Source organism: Micrasema longulum, unplaced genomic scaffold, assembly GCF_059751315.1.
Source record: "Micrasema longulum isolate JH-2025_06_02 unplaced genomic scaffold, ASM5975131v1 h1tg000838l, whole genome shotgun sequence".
Classification (NCBI taxonomy): domain Eukaryota; kingdom Metazoa; phylum Arthropoda; class Insecta; order Trichoptera; family Brachycentridae; genus Micrasema; species Micrasema longulum.
The window spans coordinates 114,314-128,455 of NW_028278030.1; the positions used below are offsets into that span (position 1 = coordinate 114,314).

The 14,142-nt window shown below is 33.5% G+C and overlaps 1 protein-coding gene across 2 annotated transcripts in view; it reads right to left on the minus strand.

The window, feature by feature from the left end:
• LOC148278706 (ATP-dependent DNA helicase DDX31-like) overlaps window positions 1-11,890 on the minus strand; it is a 37,374-nt gene extending 25,484 nt beyond the window's left edge. The window contains exons 1-8 of one of the 2 annotated variants that reach the window (XM_088230991.1): window positions 11,707-11,890; window positions 10,959-11,623; window positions 9,352-9,520; window positions 7,451-7,608; window positions 6,491-6,553; window positions 5,888-6,152; window positions 5,378-5,756; window positions 4,333-5,288 (exon numbers count right to left, since the gene is read on the minus strand). In XM_088230991.1, the coding sequence (XP_088087117.1) occupies window positions 4,333-5,288; window positions 5,378-5,756; window positions 5,888-6,152; window positions 6,491-6,553; window positions 7,451-7,608; window positions 9,352-9,520; window positions 10,959-11,623; window positions 11,707-11,757 (2,706 nt within the window). In that variant the 5' untranslated portion in view covers window positions 11,758-11,890. The remainder of the gene's footprint in view (window positions 1-4,332; window positions 5,289-5,377; window positions 5,757-5,887; window positions 6,153-6,490; window positions 6,554-7,450; window positions 7,609-9,351; window positions 9,521-10,958; window positions 11,624-11,706) is intronic. The other variant, XM_088230992.1, reaches the window with a different exon arrangement.
• Window positions 11,891-14,142: the final 2,252 nt, after the last annotated feature.

A 14,142-nucleotide genomic window follows, 5' to 3' on the forward strand; every position in this document is an offset into this window, starting at 1 on the left:
TCGTAGTATTTTTTTTCTTTTCTTTTAAATTTACATTTAATTACTATTCATTTTATGTTCGAGAATCTTTTTTAACTTACTGTGATGCTACTTGTGAAAACCTGTAATTGGCTTATTTGTTATTTGTTTTGTTATATAAATATGATATAATTATAGCTGTTGGTTATCCAAATAAATAAAATAAATAAATAAAAAATAAATATAAATTTAAAAAGTAACAAACATTATTAAGAACCAAAAGCATACGTATTTTTTACACAAAATTTATTTGCAAAAAAATAAATAGATGACTGTTAACATTAATTAAAAATCAATATAAATATATTTGTTACATATTAGCCATTTAATTATTTTTTTCTTAAAAGTTTTGTCAACATTTTCTTTTAAGATCTGCTTAGAAAAATTATTTAAAATTTTAGTAATTGTATAATGAAGTGTTCTTTGGCCATACTTTGAGCCATAGAATAGCATTTACGGACAGGCACTTCGCTTTTTAATAAGTTCGGGTACCTCTTCCTTCTATCTAGCTGATCTGTCAATTAATTTAAGAGCCGAGTTATGTAAAGGTTGAATTTTTGAATGTTGGTTTTCAAGAAAGGCCCCAACTGGTAATACCGTACCTAATAATTGACTCCACCAATGATTGATAAATTAGTCTTAATGTATTTATTGGTACAAAATATTTTATTCATTGCTTACTTTGTCTGTGGCAGCCGCTAAGGTAAGACGTGTTTTTATGAGCTCGGCGATTTTTGTTTGTTGAAAAATTTGTGTAAAAAATGAAATCAAGTGTGTGAAATGTTAACAAATGCCTATGGTGAGTCTGCTATGAGTAAAGCAACAGTTTACGAGTGGTATAAGCGTTTCCAAGATGGCCGTGAAGACGTTTAAGATGATGAACGGCCAGGACGCCCCAGCACATCAACAACCGATAAAAACGCGGAAGAAATTAATGAAATGGTTATGAACGATCGCCGAATCACAATCAGAAAGATCGCTGATGATGTTGGCATATCGATTGGCTCATGCCATGAAATTTTTTCGAATGTTTTGGGCATAGAATTAAGAATAGTCCAGAAGGAGCGTGGAATCATATTTGAATACGTCGGACTGTAGACACACTTTCGACGCGCGCGTACGTTGTCGCCGGGTAATGTTGCTTGATGGGAAAAAAAAAATCATAACACAAATGTAAGGTAAAAAAAGGCAATCTGTTAATTTCTCTAAAATTTTATTTTATTGTGTACGCGGAAACATTGATTGACACAACAGATTAGATAAATAAAGGGTCAAAAAAAAATTATTTGACACAAAACGGATATTTTTATATCATGCTAAATAATATTTGATGTTTTAAAGATAATGTCGTTCAAATGTCTCCCACGGCGTTGTTTAATCCGAGGTCTAATTTTCATTAGTTTTTTTATTAAATGAGCAAAGTAGGGTAAAAAAAAATCTACCCTGGCAACACTAACGAAATTTCCATTTTGTTTCTTCGACAATCTGACAGATGGAAAAATAATTCAATTTTTAAGTAATTCATTTGCTACTTTCGTTGGTTAATTACGCATGAAATGTGATGCCATCATGTTTCTTTAAGATCCTAGCAGTATTTCTACACTTTAAAAGGACACAACACGGCATAGTTGAATTAAAATCAGGAGTTGAGTACTGAGCGACGTCTACAATGAAACTAATGGGGCAAAACGTAAACCTACTCATTTATGAGCAGCTGAGTCGCCTTCTGTTTGATGTGCGTATGCGGTTTCTGGACTATTCTTAGTTCTATGGTTTTGGGTATGAAACGCGCGGCAGCAAAATTTGTTGCAAAATTTTTGAATTTTGAACAAAAACAGCGGCGAATGGAAGTTGCTCAGGCGTCACTAAATGAAGTCAACGACGATGCAGAATTACTGAAACGTGTTCAACAGGTGACGAAACACGAGTTTACGGATATGACGTCGAAACTAAGGCTCGATCGTCCCAGTGGGGGCATTCTGGATCGCCGAGCACGCCGAACACGTCAAACCTTAGCGGCTGCCACAGACAAAGTAAACAATTAATACAGCTGAAAAATTTAGCATATTCACGAGCATATATACCAACATAATAAAAATAATTGGTAATCGGACTCTCCAAACCCGCGAAACTAAAAAAAATCCAGTTATTTTCTGAACACACCTCGTATACTTCGTGGCGATTTCATTACCAACGATTTACTTTTGATTTTATTTAATGCGATACTGAAAAGATCCTATTTTCATGGAAATTAATTACAATTTGTTAAAATTTTAGTGAAATATGGATTATGTTAGTCATTTCCATATCTTTTGCCCATAGTCAGGGTTTTTGGTAATACACGCGTACTGAGAATTCTTTAAAACTCGATGGTGCGAAGTAGACTTGAGCGTGGCTCGATGTGGGGACCGTGTGAGTTGAAGTTTTGATTTTAAAAAAGCTTTTGATACGGTTCACATTGAGACCATGATAAAAAAATTAAATGATATAGGAGTAAAATCTCAAGAATACAAACTATTAAAATCATACTTAAATAATCGGAAGCAGTATACCTTTGTAAATGAAAAAAAAGTAAAATACAAACAGTAAATTTTGGAGTCCCACAAGGATCTATTTTGGGTCGACTATTATATATTTTATATATTAATGACTTATCACTGTATAATTTTAAAGGGAAAATTATTATGTATGCCGACGACATTGGACTTTTTTATAAAAATCAAACAGACGTATTAACAAACAATGACATAAACGAAGACCTTACTATATTGACTAAATGGACAAACACAAACTTACTTACACTTAATGAAAAAAAATGCAATATTATCCATTTTGAATAAAAAAAAAAATGTCACAAAGTAGATGCAAATAATGAACGACTAACTGAAATTGAACATGTTAAATACTTAGGACTAACAATAGACAGACAATTGACATGGACAATTCATATCAACAATTTAATTAGCAAAGTGGCAACTTTATCGAGTCTATTTTTTAAAATCAAAAACTTTGTTCCAATAAAGGAAAAAAATTTAATGTATGAAGCATATGTAAAAACTAAAATAGGTTATATGCAACTACTATGGGGAACAGGATATCAAAATGACATAAACAGACTACAAAGACAGCAAAATAAAATATTAAAGTTAGTGTATGACCTTCCCTATCTAACAGCAACTAAAGAACTTTTTGAACAAACCAAACAATTAAACGTAACTGAACTCTTTAAACTAGAATCTTTAAAATTTATTCATAAATTAGCCACTGATGTAATTGTAGATGAAGAATTAAAACTTGAAAAAAATTGTAGTAAACATGAACACAATACGAGAATATCAGAAAAATATCATATACAATCTTTTAAAACGAGAAAAGGACAATCGAGACTTATAAACCATGGACTGAAATTATACAATAAACTACCAGACAAAACTAAACAAAAGACTCAGGCAACCTTTACAAAAGATGTTAAAAATATTATTATTAACAGTAGAATGTGAATTTTAAAAGTGAAAACATTTTGTTAAATGTATGTAACCCGTAAGGGTTTATCAATAAAATTTAAATAAATTAAAAAAAAAAAAAAGTACTCTCTTATGGTGGAGAGGGTTCAGAAGAAATTTCTTCGGTTTCTCTACATGAGGGAGTGTGGGTATTATCCATGGCTTTATCCCCTGAGTTTCTCCGGGATGTGCTTGGTTACTGCAGCTTGAAGACCAGAAGGAATATGTATTTTACTCAAGTCTGTTAATTATTACAAGAATTTCCAAATAAACAAACCAGCCGCACGCAACGATCCGTGGAAAGACAAATGCTCGATGTATGTCTGAGAGACATAATAAGAAATAAAGAAAAGGCGCCGAACCGAAGTCGTGGATATCATGGATCGTGCAGCAAAATTAAAATGGCAGTGGGCAGGCCACTCGGCGAGGCAAAACGATGGCAGTTCGACACCCAGAATAATAAAGTGGAGACCATGGGCAAACATAAGAAGTTTTGGAAGGCCACCGAAAAGTTGGGTCGGTGACATTGCCTCGATAGCCGGTAAAACATGGATGATGAAAGCGGGTGATAGGAAGGAATGGAGACGTTTGGAAGAGGCCTCTATTTATAATAGAGAGAAAATGCCTGAAGAAGAAGAAGTAAGAATCCTTAACTGTTACAAGAATCATAAGAAAAACTGAAGCAAAACATTAAATTAAAAACACATATTCAGAATAAAACAAATCAATAGTATATATATATATCCTTTTCAACTATGAAAACTAGAGTAAAGGAGAATTAGAAGTAGATCAAAATATGAAAAATATTTACCGTACACAGAAGAACCCCCGATGTCGCCACTCTGAACGTCTTGAACACCTCAGTCCTCGCTTTTTGATCCATGGAACCGTGTAGTTGGAAGAACTCCACATTGACAAACGCCTTTTCAGCTCTCATCTTAGCTTCGTATTCTTCTAAATCCATACCATCGTATTCATATTGAAAGTACTCTTCATCATCACCTCCTAATTTATCTCCTTCTAATGTAACATTCTTTTGCTTTTTAACTTTAGTGTTAGATTTTTTCTCTTCGTCTATTTCCACATCTTCGACGTCAGAATCTTTATTTGATGCTTCTAAATCGATATCTTCAGAATGATTTTTTGATCTTCTATCATTTTTTTTATATTTTTTTGATTCTATTGTTATTTTCTTGGGTATTTTTCCTGCAAGAACCCTTGAGAGAATGTCGCAATGATAGTCTATCAAGTCTTGTGTTCCCATGAAGACTAACATTTTCCCGCTGCCTGGTTTAACGCATCTTTCAATGATCAGGGCGCTTAGTGTTACTAATCTCAGTTTCATAGGTGCTACAATGTAGATTTGGGTAACTGAAGACGGTATGATCATTTCGTCTTGGGCTATGGCACTTTGGATCGCGTTTTGGAAAGGATTGCTGTGGTCTCCACTTTCAGTTATGAAATTAGTTTCCATTGACAAATCTGGTTCTCCAGTTTCTGTTTCTTCGACCATTATTTTCTTTTTAGGGCATTTAGCAACTGCAAAAAAATCGTAGTCGGAATCTGAATCAGAACCATCGGCTGCAGTATTTTTTATTTTCTCATCCTTGGCTGGTTTGTTTTTAGATATTTTAGCTGTTTCTTTTGGTTTTGTATCCGTTTCTTCGTCAGAGCTTTCATCATTTTTCTGAACTTTTTTCTTTTTCTTCTTTTTATTTAATTTTGCGTCTTCTTTTTTGGCGTTGAATCCAGTGAAAGCTTTAAGCCCTAAAAAAGAATATATTTATTACTAATATTATTACTTTTCTCATTATCAAAAACAAAAATGAAATTAATTTTTACATAAATTCAAATACCTCTATGCACTTGAAGTTTACTTTTATCAACCTCACTACCAGCGTCACTATCATCATTATCTGAATCATCAGAACTTTCTTTACTGTCATCTTCATTATTACTAGAGCTTCCATTATCGTCATCGTCACTCGTGTCACTGTTTGAATCACCTTCTTCTGCTTCAGATACTTCGGTGTCAGACTTTTTACTAACGTCATCATCAGTATCTATTTGAGGAACGATTTCAAAGTCATCTTCAGCACTAACTTCTTGCGAAACAGTTTCTTCTTTCGGTTGGTTGGATTGTGCTAAAGAATCTGCAATAAGTGTGGCTCGCCCCTCAGATGCGTCTATGAAGACTGGGTTCTCCATTGTTAGTCCAGCCAATGTCTCAACAGCCTAAGAAAAGAAGTTTTACAAATAAAATAAAACTTATAGTTCAAATTAGCAGGATATATAACTATTTATGAGGTAGTTCATGTTGACTGCATTAGACTAATATCCAATTAATTATTTCTATAACCACTTACTTTAGTTAAAGTTGCAGATAGAAGAACAGTTTGTCTTTTATCCGATAGGATCACATTAGACAGCTCATGTTTGTATGGTTCTTCGTTTGGTTTGTTCGATTCCCCCTGGTCTTCTGCTTCATGTTTCTTTTCCGTTTCTTCATCATGATTATGACTTTTTTCTTCCTCTCCAAAGTGGATGTGCGATTTTTTAACTGACTCTCTGACTAAGGCCATTGGATCATATCCAGCTGCTCTTTTGTGGCTCTCCAGTGTCTGAACAATGCTAAAACAAATAAATTTTGAATCAGGAAATCGTTTGGAAAGAAACAAGAGATTTATCCAATACAAACAACTCTAATTTTTACTAAAAAAAATATTATATTAGTACAAAATTATGAGTAAGCTTCCTCGGTAACCATTGCGATAAGTAAAAAACTGATATTTAAAAAATTATAAGGAGAAATCAATAAATTTTATTATAAAATGGATAATATGAGAAAAATTCTCTCTGCCTTACTTCGTAATACAGGATCAGAATTTGGCAGACAATTTTACAAGAAGAATAAATTAGGTTAGGTCAGGTAAGATGGATTTAATGGTAATTAATAAAGTGAAGTATACCTTGAAACATCCTTTTCATATCCCATATCCAAAAGTCGGTCTGCCTCGTCAAGGATTAAACACCTTTAAAGAAAAAAAATCTAATTTTAGTGATAATAAATAACAAACATTTTTTTTCACTAAAAATAGGCTTTTTTAATAAACATAGGACAATTAAAATAGGCTTTTTTGATAAACATAGGAAAATTAGTAAGTACTCACAATATAAAATTGCTATTAAGAAATGGATAGTGGAGGTGGGTTGCGCACGGATCGATGAGTTGATTAAGCTAAATACGTAAAATGTGTGTACTGTTTATAAAATTTGGTCAATATAAATTGGTTATGTTTTTTATATTTATTTTAGTTTATATTGTTTATTATGTTTATGACAATTAGGTTAGTTAGATTACTTACGTTTTTTAAAAATTATTATTGTGTTAACTTTGTTAAACAACTAATTTAAGGCATGTTTCACATTTTGTAAAATGTTTCCCTCGGCACGGGACACTCTAGTGAGGGAACATTATTCTTTATAAAAAAAGAATACAAACAATGTAAATTGTATAAATAAATAATGTAAAATCATGTATACTTTGAATATATATTCAACTTTAGAAGGTGAATCATGTATTTCTTGTACGTAAACGACAAAATAATCTAAACATCCAAAATACTGATTACCTACCCTAGACAGTAAGGGGGATAGAGGATGATGACCTCAATTCTCCACTCAGAAGTAAAAATGTACAACTACTATAAAAGCAGTAGCACTCTTACGTGTTATTCTCAGTAATTCAGTAGAGTTCAGTTCAGACATGAAGTAGATTAGATCAGTTCAATTCAGTTATCACCTCTTACACTTCATAATAAAATTCTGTATTTTATTCAGCATGTAATCCTACAAATTTCCTAAGAATTCCATAATAATTCATTAGAAAAGGTTTTGCTTAAATGTACCTCTTGAGATATTTGACTAACCTGGTTTCATGCAACTTTAAAGAAACAGTATGTTTAATGTGGTCGCATATCCGTCCTGGAGTTCCAATAAGGATATTGAATCCTTTCCGGATTCTCGCCTTCTCCGCTTTCCTGTTTTCTCCTCCGATCAGGTATCCTGGCACGATCCACGTGAAGGGCTGAAAATAATTTAAGCATTGTATGGATTTAGAGAAATCAATAACCACAGGTTTCATAATTATGAATTATTTTTATTTTTCCAAAGTTCTCGGATCAAATAACTTTTACATTTTAAAAATATAATATGGTATTTCACACATCAAAAAGGTATACAAGAAAAAAAGAAAACTTTGTTTAGAGAATATAAAATAAACTTAAATGTATCATGTAAATCCATACTACTAATGTATACGAGAAAGTGTGTTTGTTTATTTGTTTGTGCTGCCTTCACCTCTCAACGGAGCTATCGATTGACATATTTTTTTGCATAGGGATAGCCGGAGAGGTGAGAATCAAAATATGATACTTATTTTTCACCTCAAATAAAAAAAGGAAAATATTTTTTTTTTATATTTATCAACAACGAGCAACATGATTTAAAAATAAGTAGGCAGTAAGGTATTATTATGGTTTGTTCAAACATCTGGGATCCAAATTGCTCACTAGAAAAACTAAGACCATTATTTACAAAACTCTCCTTAGACCGGTCATTGCATATGGTGTTAGTATTTGAAAGAAAAATATTGAGGAAGATAATTGGTGATGTCAACGAAAACGGAATGTGGAGGAGACGGTTTAATCATGAATTAGAGGCACTGTATGGCGAACCTAACATTGCACAATTCATCAAAATAAGAAGATTACAATGGTTGGGCCATGTGCACAGAATGAATGATAACCGCACCCCAAAAGAGATTCTTTATACCACTTCGGAAGGCAGACAAAGCAGAGGCAGGCCAAAATTAAGAGGGCTGGATAATGTGGAAAGTGACATTAGAGCGATTGGCCTGACGAACTGGAGAAGAGGCGGGGTGCTGGGACGAATGGAGACAAATTCTGGAGAAGGCCAGGGGCCACAACGGGCTGTAGCACCACTGATGATGAGGCAGTAAGGTGGAATGTCAAAAATAATCTATTTGAAACTAGTTCTTTAAATTTCTATAGTTGACTTGCTTTATCTATGGTTAGTTTGGTTTGCTTTTTGTTTTGTTTTGTAGTAGGGTTTTGGATTTGTGAACAGAATAATGATGACACGTCGCCATAGGCTAACAGATCATCATATTTAAAAATATTAGTATTATAGTATTAAAAAATGTGTTCTGTAATTAACAGTTTTAACGTAAAGCATTAAGTTCTTACTGAGATATTTTATTAGTAATTGTTTATATCCGTACCTCAGAGGCAGACGGATGCAAATCCAAACGTCAAATGTTTAACAAAAGCCTAAAGAACCTACTTTCTCTTGGTGAATTATAATCATTTATAGCATTTATTTGTATTTTCAGTATCTTAATACATTGATTCTTTCATTGTAAGACTTACATTTCTTCAAAATCAATGGACATGATCATAAACTGGAGCAAAAATCTAAATGTCATTTCATCAAATTCTGGATTTGCATTGTCTGCCTCTGAGGTACAGATATTATGATTGAAATTGGGAACTGAAATTCGTCTCCAAAATGTAATTGTTTATTGCCTAGAGCATGTAGCCACTTCAGTAATGAGTTTCTGGTATATATCTTGTAATAATTTTTGCAATTGTACGATTGCACATGCCTAGTTACTCAACGAATTTCATCTGTATTTGAAGAAACTCAGAGATTGCAGGATCGACATGAGAGTGATAGCTGGTGGCAGGTTTTCTAGAGGCATCTGGTGATTTCCACATGTTTTTTTCACAATAAATTAAATTTATCTTACCCTGACAAGTTTGAGGAAGAGCTCGTAGGTTTGAAGAGCAAGTTCTCTAGTCGGCACAATCACGAGGGCTTTAACACCATCTTGCCGTTTTAGTTTGGGTCTAAGTGCTTGCAGAGCTTCAACAATGGGTAATGCGTAAGCCAGAGTCTTTCCGGAACCCGTCTGCGATCTGTTAATAAAACAAAACACAGATTCCAGATATTTATCTATTTATATTAATAGGGATTTTTAGACAATTACACAACAATCAATAGAAATATGCTAACAGTACTAGAGCCAATTTAAAAAAATCCATTGTTAATTTAATAATACATTTTTTTATTTTATTTTATTCAAAAAACATACAGAACATAAAAAACCAATTAAGTTTTCATAAATTATGTAAAAGATGTAAACATTAAATGTGACACAAAAAAATAATAAATAAGAATTTCAAGTGAGAAAAGAATAATTGTTAACATTTGCGTTTTCCATGGAGGTAATAAATTAAAATAAATAAAAATATCAAATGTACACTACGAGTCATCCACGCACACACATGAACGCACATATAAAACATACACAAACATATACATTACATGCGGCACATATACATAGCATAAACCACTCAAGATGCACATTCAGCAACTATCCCAAATAATCGACCCCATGAAGAAATTTTCTGTACAAATGCAACGTGCAGTTAAAAATGTCTACATCCATACTGAGTCCATTATAATTTCTAATAATAATAATATAGAATAAGAGGGTTTACATAATTGTGTGTGTGCTATGTTTGTGTTCATGTGTGCCTATGTGCGTATGTGAATGCGCAAAATGGCAAGGAGTATCAAATATAAAAAAGTGAAAATTTAATTACAATTACTATGACGACTGCTTTTCTTGACATTTGGCTTGCTAATCGCCGGCTAAATGCAATAAATAGCATGATAAACAATAAATAAATAAATGAAAATAGCAGTTTTGGAATATTTTCTATATTTACACCGGTGAAATTCAAATATGTGATTGGCCAGCAGGATTATATATCGCGAAACGTAAATATTTATACATTTAGTATTAGGTGTTAACGGATATTCCATTGTGATCGCGAATACGATAAACAAAGATGGTTAGAAATTGTTATTACGTCGCTTATTAGCACGTCAACAGTTATTTGTCATTAAGCTACATGAATCGAACTTGTAATTTCAAGCATGGTACGCATACGCGCCAATCACTACATAACGAAGGCAACTTATCGCCACTCGATTTCTTTATTCAGGATTTATACCCGAGAAAAGCCACCGAGTCGAAAGCACTCGGCCACCAGGGTTGTGGTTCTATTTTACTCAGAACAGTGAAGAAAAATAGTTTGAAATTTATAAATATTAGTGTAAGACGAACTTAGAGAAATAACTCGTAAGAGAAGCTCTTTAGCTCTATTGCATAGAACAAAAGCGTTCCAAATTTTTAGCTTGGTTATTAGTTTAATGACAAACGTGTAATGTGTGATGATCATAGAATGGTTATGTCCGCACGAGCGACTCTATTGGGCAGTGGCGTATTATGACTCTAAGTGATGTGAACGAATGTTCAATGCAAAACGAAGGATGAAAGGTACTCACCTAACTAAAACATCCCGCCCCTCTAAGATAACGGGTGATGCTTTTTGTTGCACTACGGTCAGCTGTTTTAGACCCATATTCTTCTCCAAGTTGGCAATACTGTAACTGTGAATATTCAAATTTTCAAAACTCTTTCCGGAGAACACTTTCTCATTTATTGGCTTGACGAGCCTTTGGCCGATTTTCGGTATTTCCGGATTGTTCTTAAAAAGGGCTGAAATTTTTGAATGAACACTTCTTTTTTTAGGTTCCTGTTTATCGGCATCATTTTTCCACTGCTTCTTTTCCGAATTATCACGTTTTTGAAACACTTTATCTTCTTTAACTTTTTTCTTATCATTGTGACTTTTTTCACCCGCAATATTGATTGAAAAACTATCGGATGCATCCGTAAAATCGACAGTTTTCTCAACATGCTTCGTTTTATCTTTTTTTTTTTCTTTGACGGGGGAGAAGTCTTTTTTAGCCGCAGCAGTGGAAGTTTTTGAATCATTTTGTCGGTTCAGAAGTGAGAAATTTACTTTTTGTGGTTTGTTCGGGTCGATTTTCCGTTTTCTGGCAACCGTCTTGCCCTCAAAAGAAGGTTTACTGACAAATGTAAACTGTGAATTCGCATCATCTTTCCGTTTTTTTAAGAAATTATCGTTTTTGTTCACATTCTGCTGCTGTAAACAAAGTGGAAATGCATCAAAATACAGTTAATTCACAAAATACTACTAAACAACACAAAAACATGTTTTAAGCAAACCTTATTCTTTGTCTTTTTCGTTGCGGTTGAAATATTTAATTGCAATTCCATTGATAAATGTGTGTTTTTGTTTTTAATTTCAGAAATGTCACTGACACATGCTGATATTACTTTAGAGGTTATGTTTATTCGTTCGTTTGCTGCGTCAAAATGTATTCAGTGTTACCATAAGACATTTATACCTGCCATATTTGAAAAATACCCCACTTTTAAATGTGGGGCATTCTAAAATACACATAACTACGCTATGAACTAAACAATAAATATAAAATAATAAGAGTATGAAAAAAATCATGTGTTTCGCTTCCCACTATCAGTCTTTTGATTAAAAATTCATATGGCGATAAAATCAAAATAACTTACGTTATTCGAATGCTGTAAAAATCAAGATGACTACAGATAGTGTTTTTCTGGGTTATTATGCCGTGTTTGTGGGCTTTGTATTGCCGACGTTTCGGAGCACATTGCAGTGTCCATCTTCAGGGCTGAATGTATGAGTGTAGTTTTTAGTGTGTTTAATTGTGAGGAATTTGTACCGTGTCGCAGTCGGGCAATGTATGTGGTTAAGTGTGTGGAGTTTGTACCGTGGGCTTTGGAAGCACCGGGTACCATGAGGTTCGTAGTCGTAACCCATCATCCCTGTTTATGTTATTAGGATGCTTGTATATTTCTATGGCTTCCTTTATTAAACGGGCTTGATGATTTTTGGGCTTTCCAAGGACATTTGGCTCAAATGAGAAATTATGCCCTGTTTCTATGTAGTGCTCTGCAAGAGCTGATTTATCCGGGTACCCCAACTTGCATGCACTCTTGTGCTCTTTTATTCTTGTCATTATGTTTCTGGCAGTCTGCCCTATGTAGACTGTTTCACAGCTTTTGCAATTTAATTTATATACTCCATCTGTTTCAAGTGGGTCCCGATCTTTTACTGATTTTAGTAAGTTTCTTACTTTTGAGGTCGTACCGAACACTGTCCTTATGTCCCGTTTCTTAAGCGTTTTTGCAATTCTATCCGTGACATTTTTGACATAGGGAAGGAACGCTATTCTTTTATCCGTATTAGCATCATCCATCTTGGAAATATTCTTTGGATTTGTTACCGACATTATTCTTCTTTTTATATCCTTCTTTTTATAGCCATTACTTTCTAATACTTTTGTCAGTATATTCAATTCCTCTTCTAGGTTACTTTCTTCACAAATACGTGTTGCCCTTCTGGCCAGCGTGTTTATGATGCCTAATTTTTGAGATGGGTGGTGATGTGAGGTAGCATGGAGATACCGGTTTGTATGTGTGGGTTTTCTATACACCGTATGTCCCAGTCTGCCATCTTCCTTTCTGCTTAATTTGACGTCTAGAAAAGATAGGCTTTTGTCCTCCTCTACTTCCATAGTAAATTGTATTGCCGGGTGGAGATTATTTAGGTGGTCTAAAAACACTGTTAATCTTTCTGCACCATGATTCCAAATGACAAATACGTCATCTACGTATCGAAGCCATACTTTGGGTGCATATGGAGCTGTGTCCAAGGCCGTTTCTTCAAATGTCTCCATGAAAAAGTTTGCTAGAACCGGCGATAAAGGATTGCCCATAGCCACTCCTTCTAACTGTTTAAAAATTTCATTTTCAAAAGAAAAGTATCCATTCGTTAAGCAGTACTCAAATAAAGCGCACATGTCTTCACTAAAAATCTCTCTTATAAGTACCATTGCGTCATTCAGGGGCACATTCCCTGCCCTGAAGATGGACACTGCAATGTGCTCCGAAACGTCGGCAATACAAAGCCCACAAACACGGCATAATAACCCAGAAAAACACTATCTGTATTCTGAAGGCCGTGAAAACCTACGAACCTTGATCAAGATGACTGTTTGTTTGTTTATTTACCTGTAAAAAAGATCATTTGTATTTCCAAAAATTTTAAGGAGAGCTGAAATAAGACCTTGATTTATTCCAAAAACTAAAACTTTTTATTGTTTTGTCCGGTTTTCAACAATAAGGAAGGTTTTTTTTTCATTGCGTAATATTGTAATATTTATTAAAAATGTTAAAAAATAAAAAAAATACAGATAGTCCCTTTTGCCATTTGTAAATGGAAACTTATTTGTTCTGCTTAAAACTTTTTTCGATTTTGAATACATTTGATTTTGTACCTACTTACAATCATGTAGTATTTTATCTTTATTTATAGAATTGTCGATGACAAACAATGTTGGCGGACGTTTTCTGTTTCTTAAATAATAAATATTGTGTTTTTACATTAAACGTTAACGATAACTGACTAATTTGGTTTGAAAACCCGTGGTGAATATGTTAGTTTATTTATTATCAAGTGTTTATAGTAGTTTGTGTTTGTTTTTGGTGACTGTCCCGAAATCTAAAAACCAGGTAACAATTATTTTTTTTTATTTGCGTCGCCAAAATATTTTTGGTTTT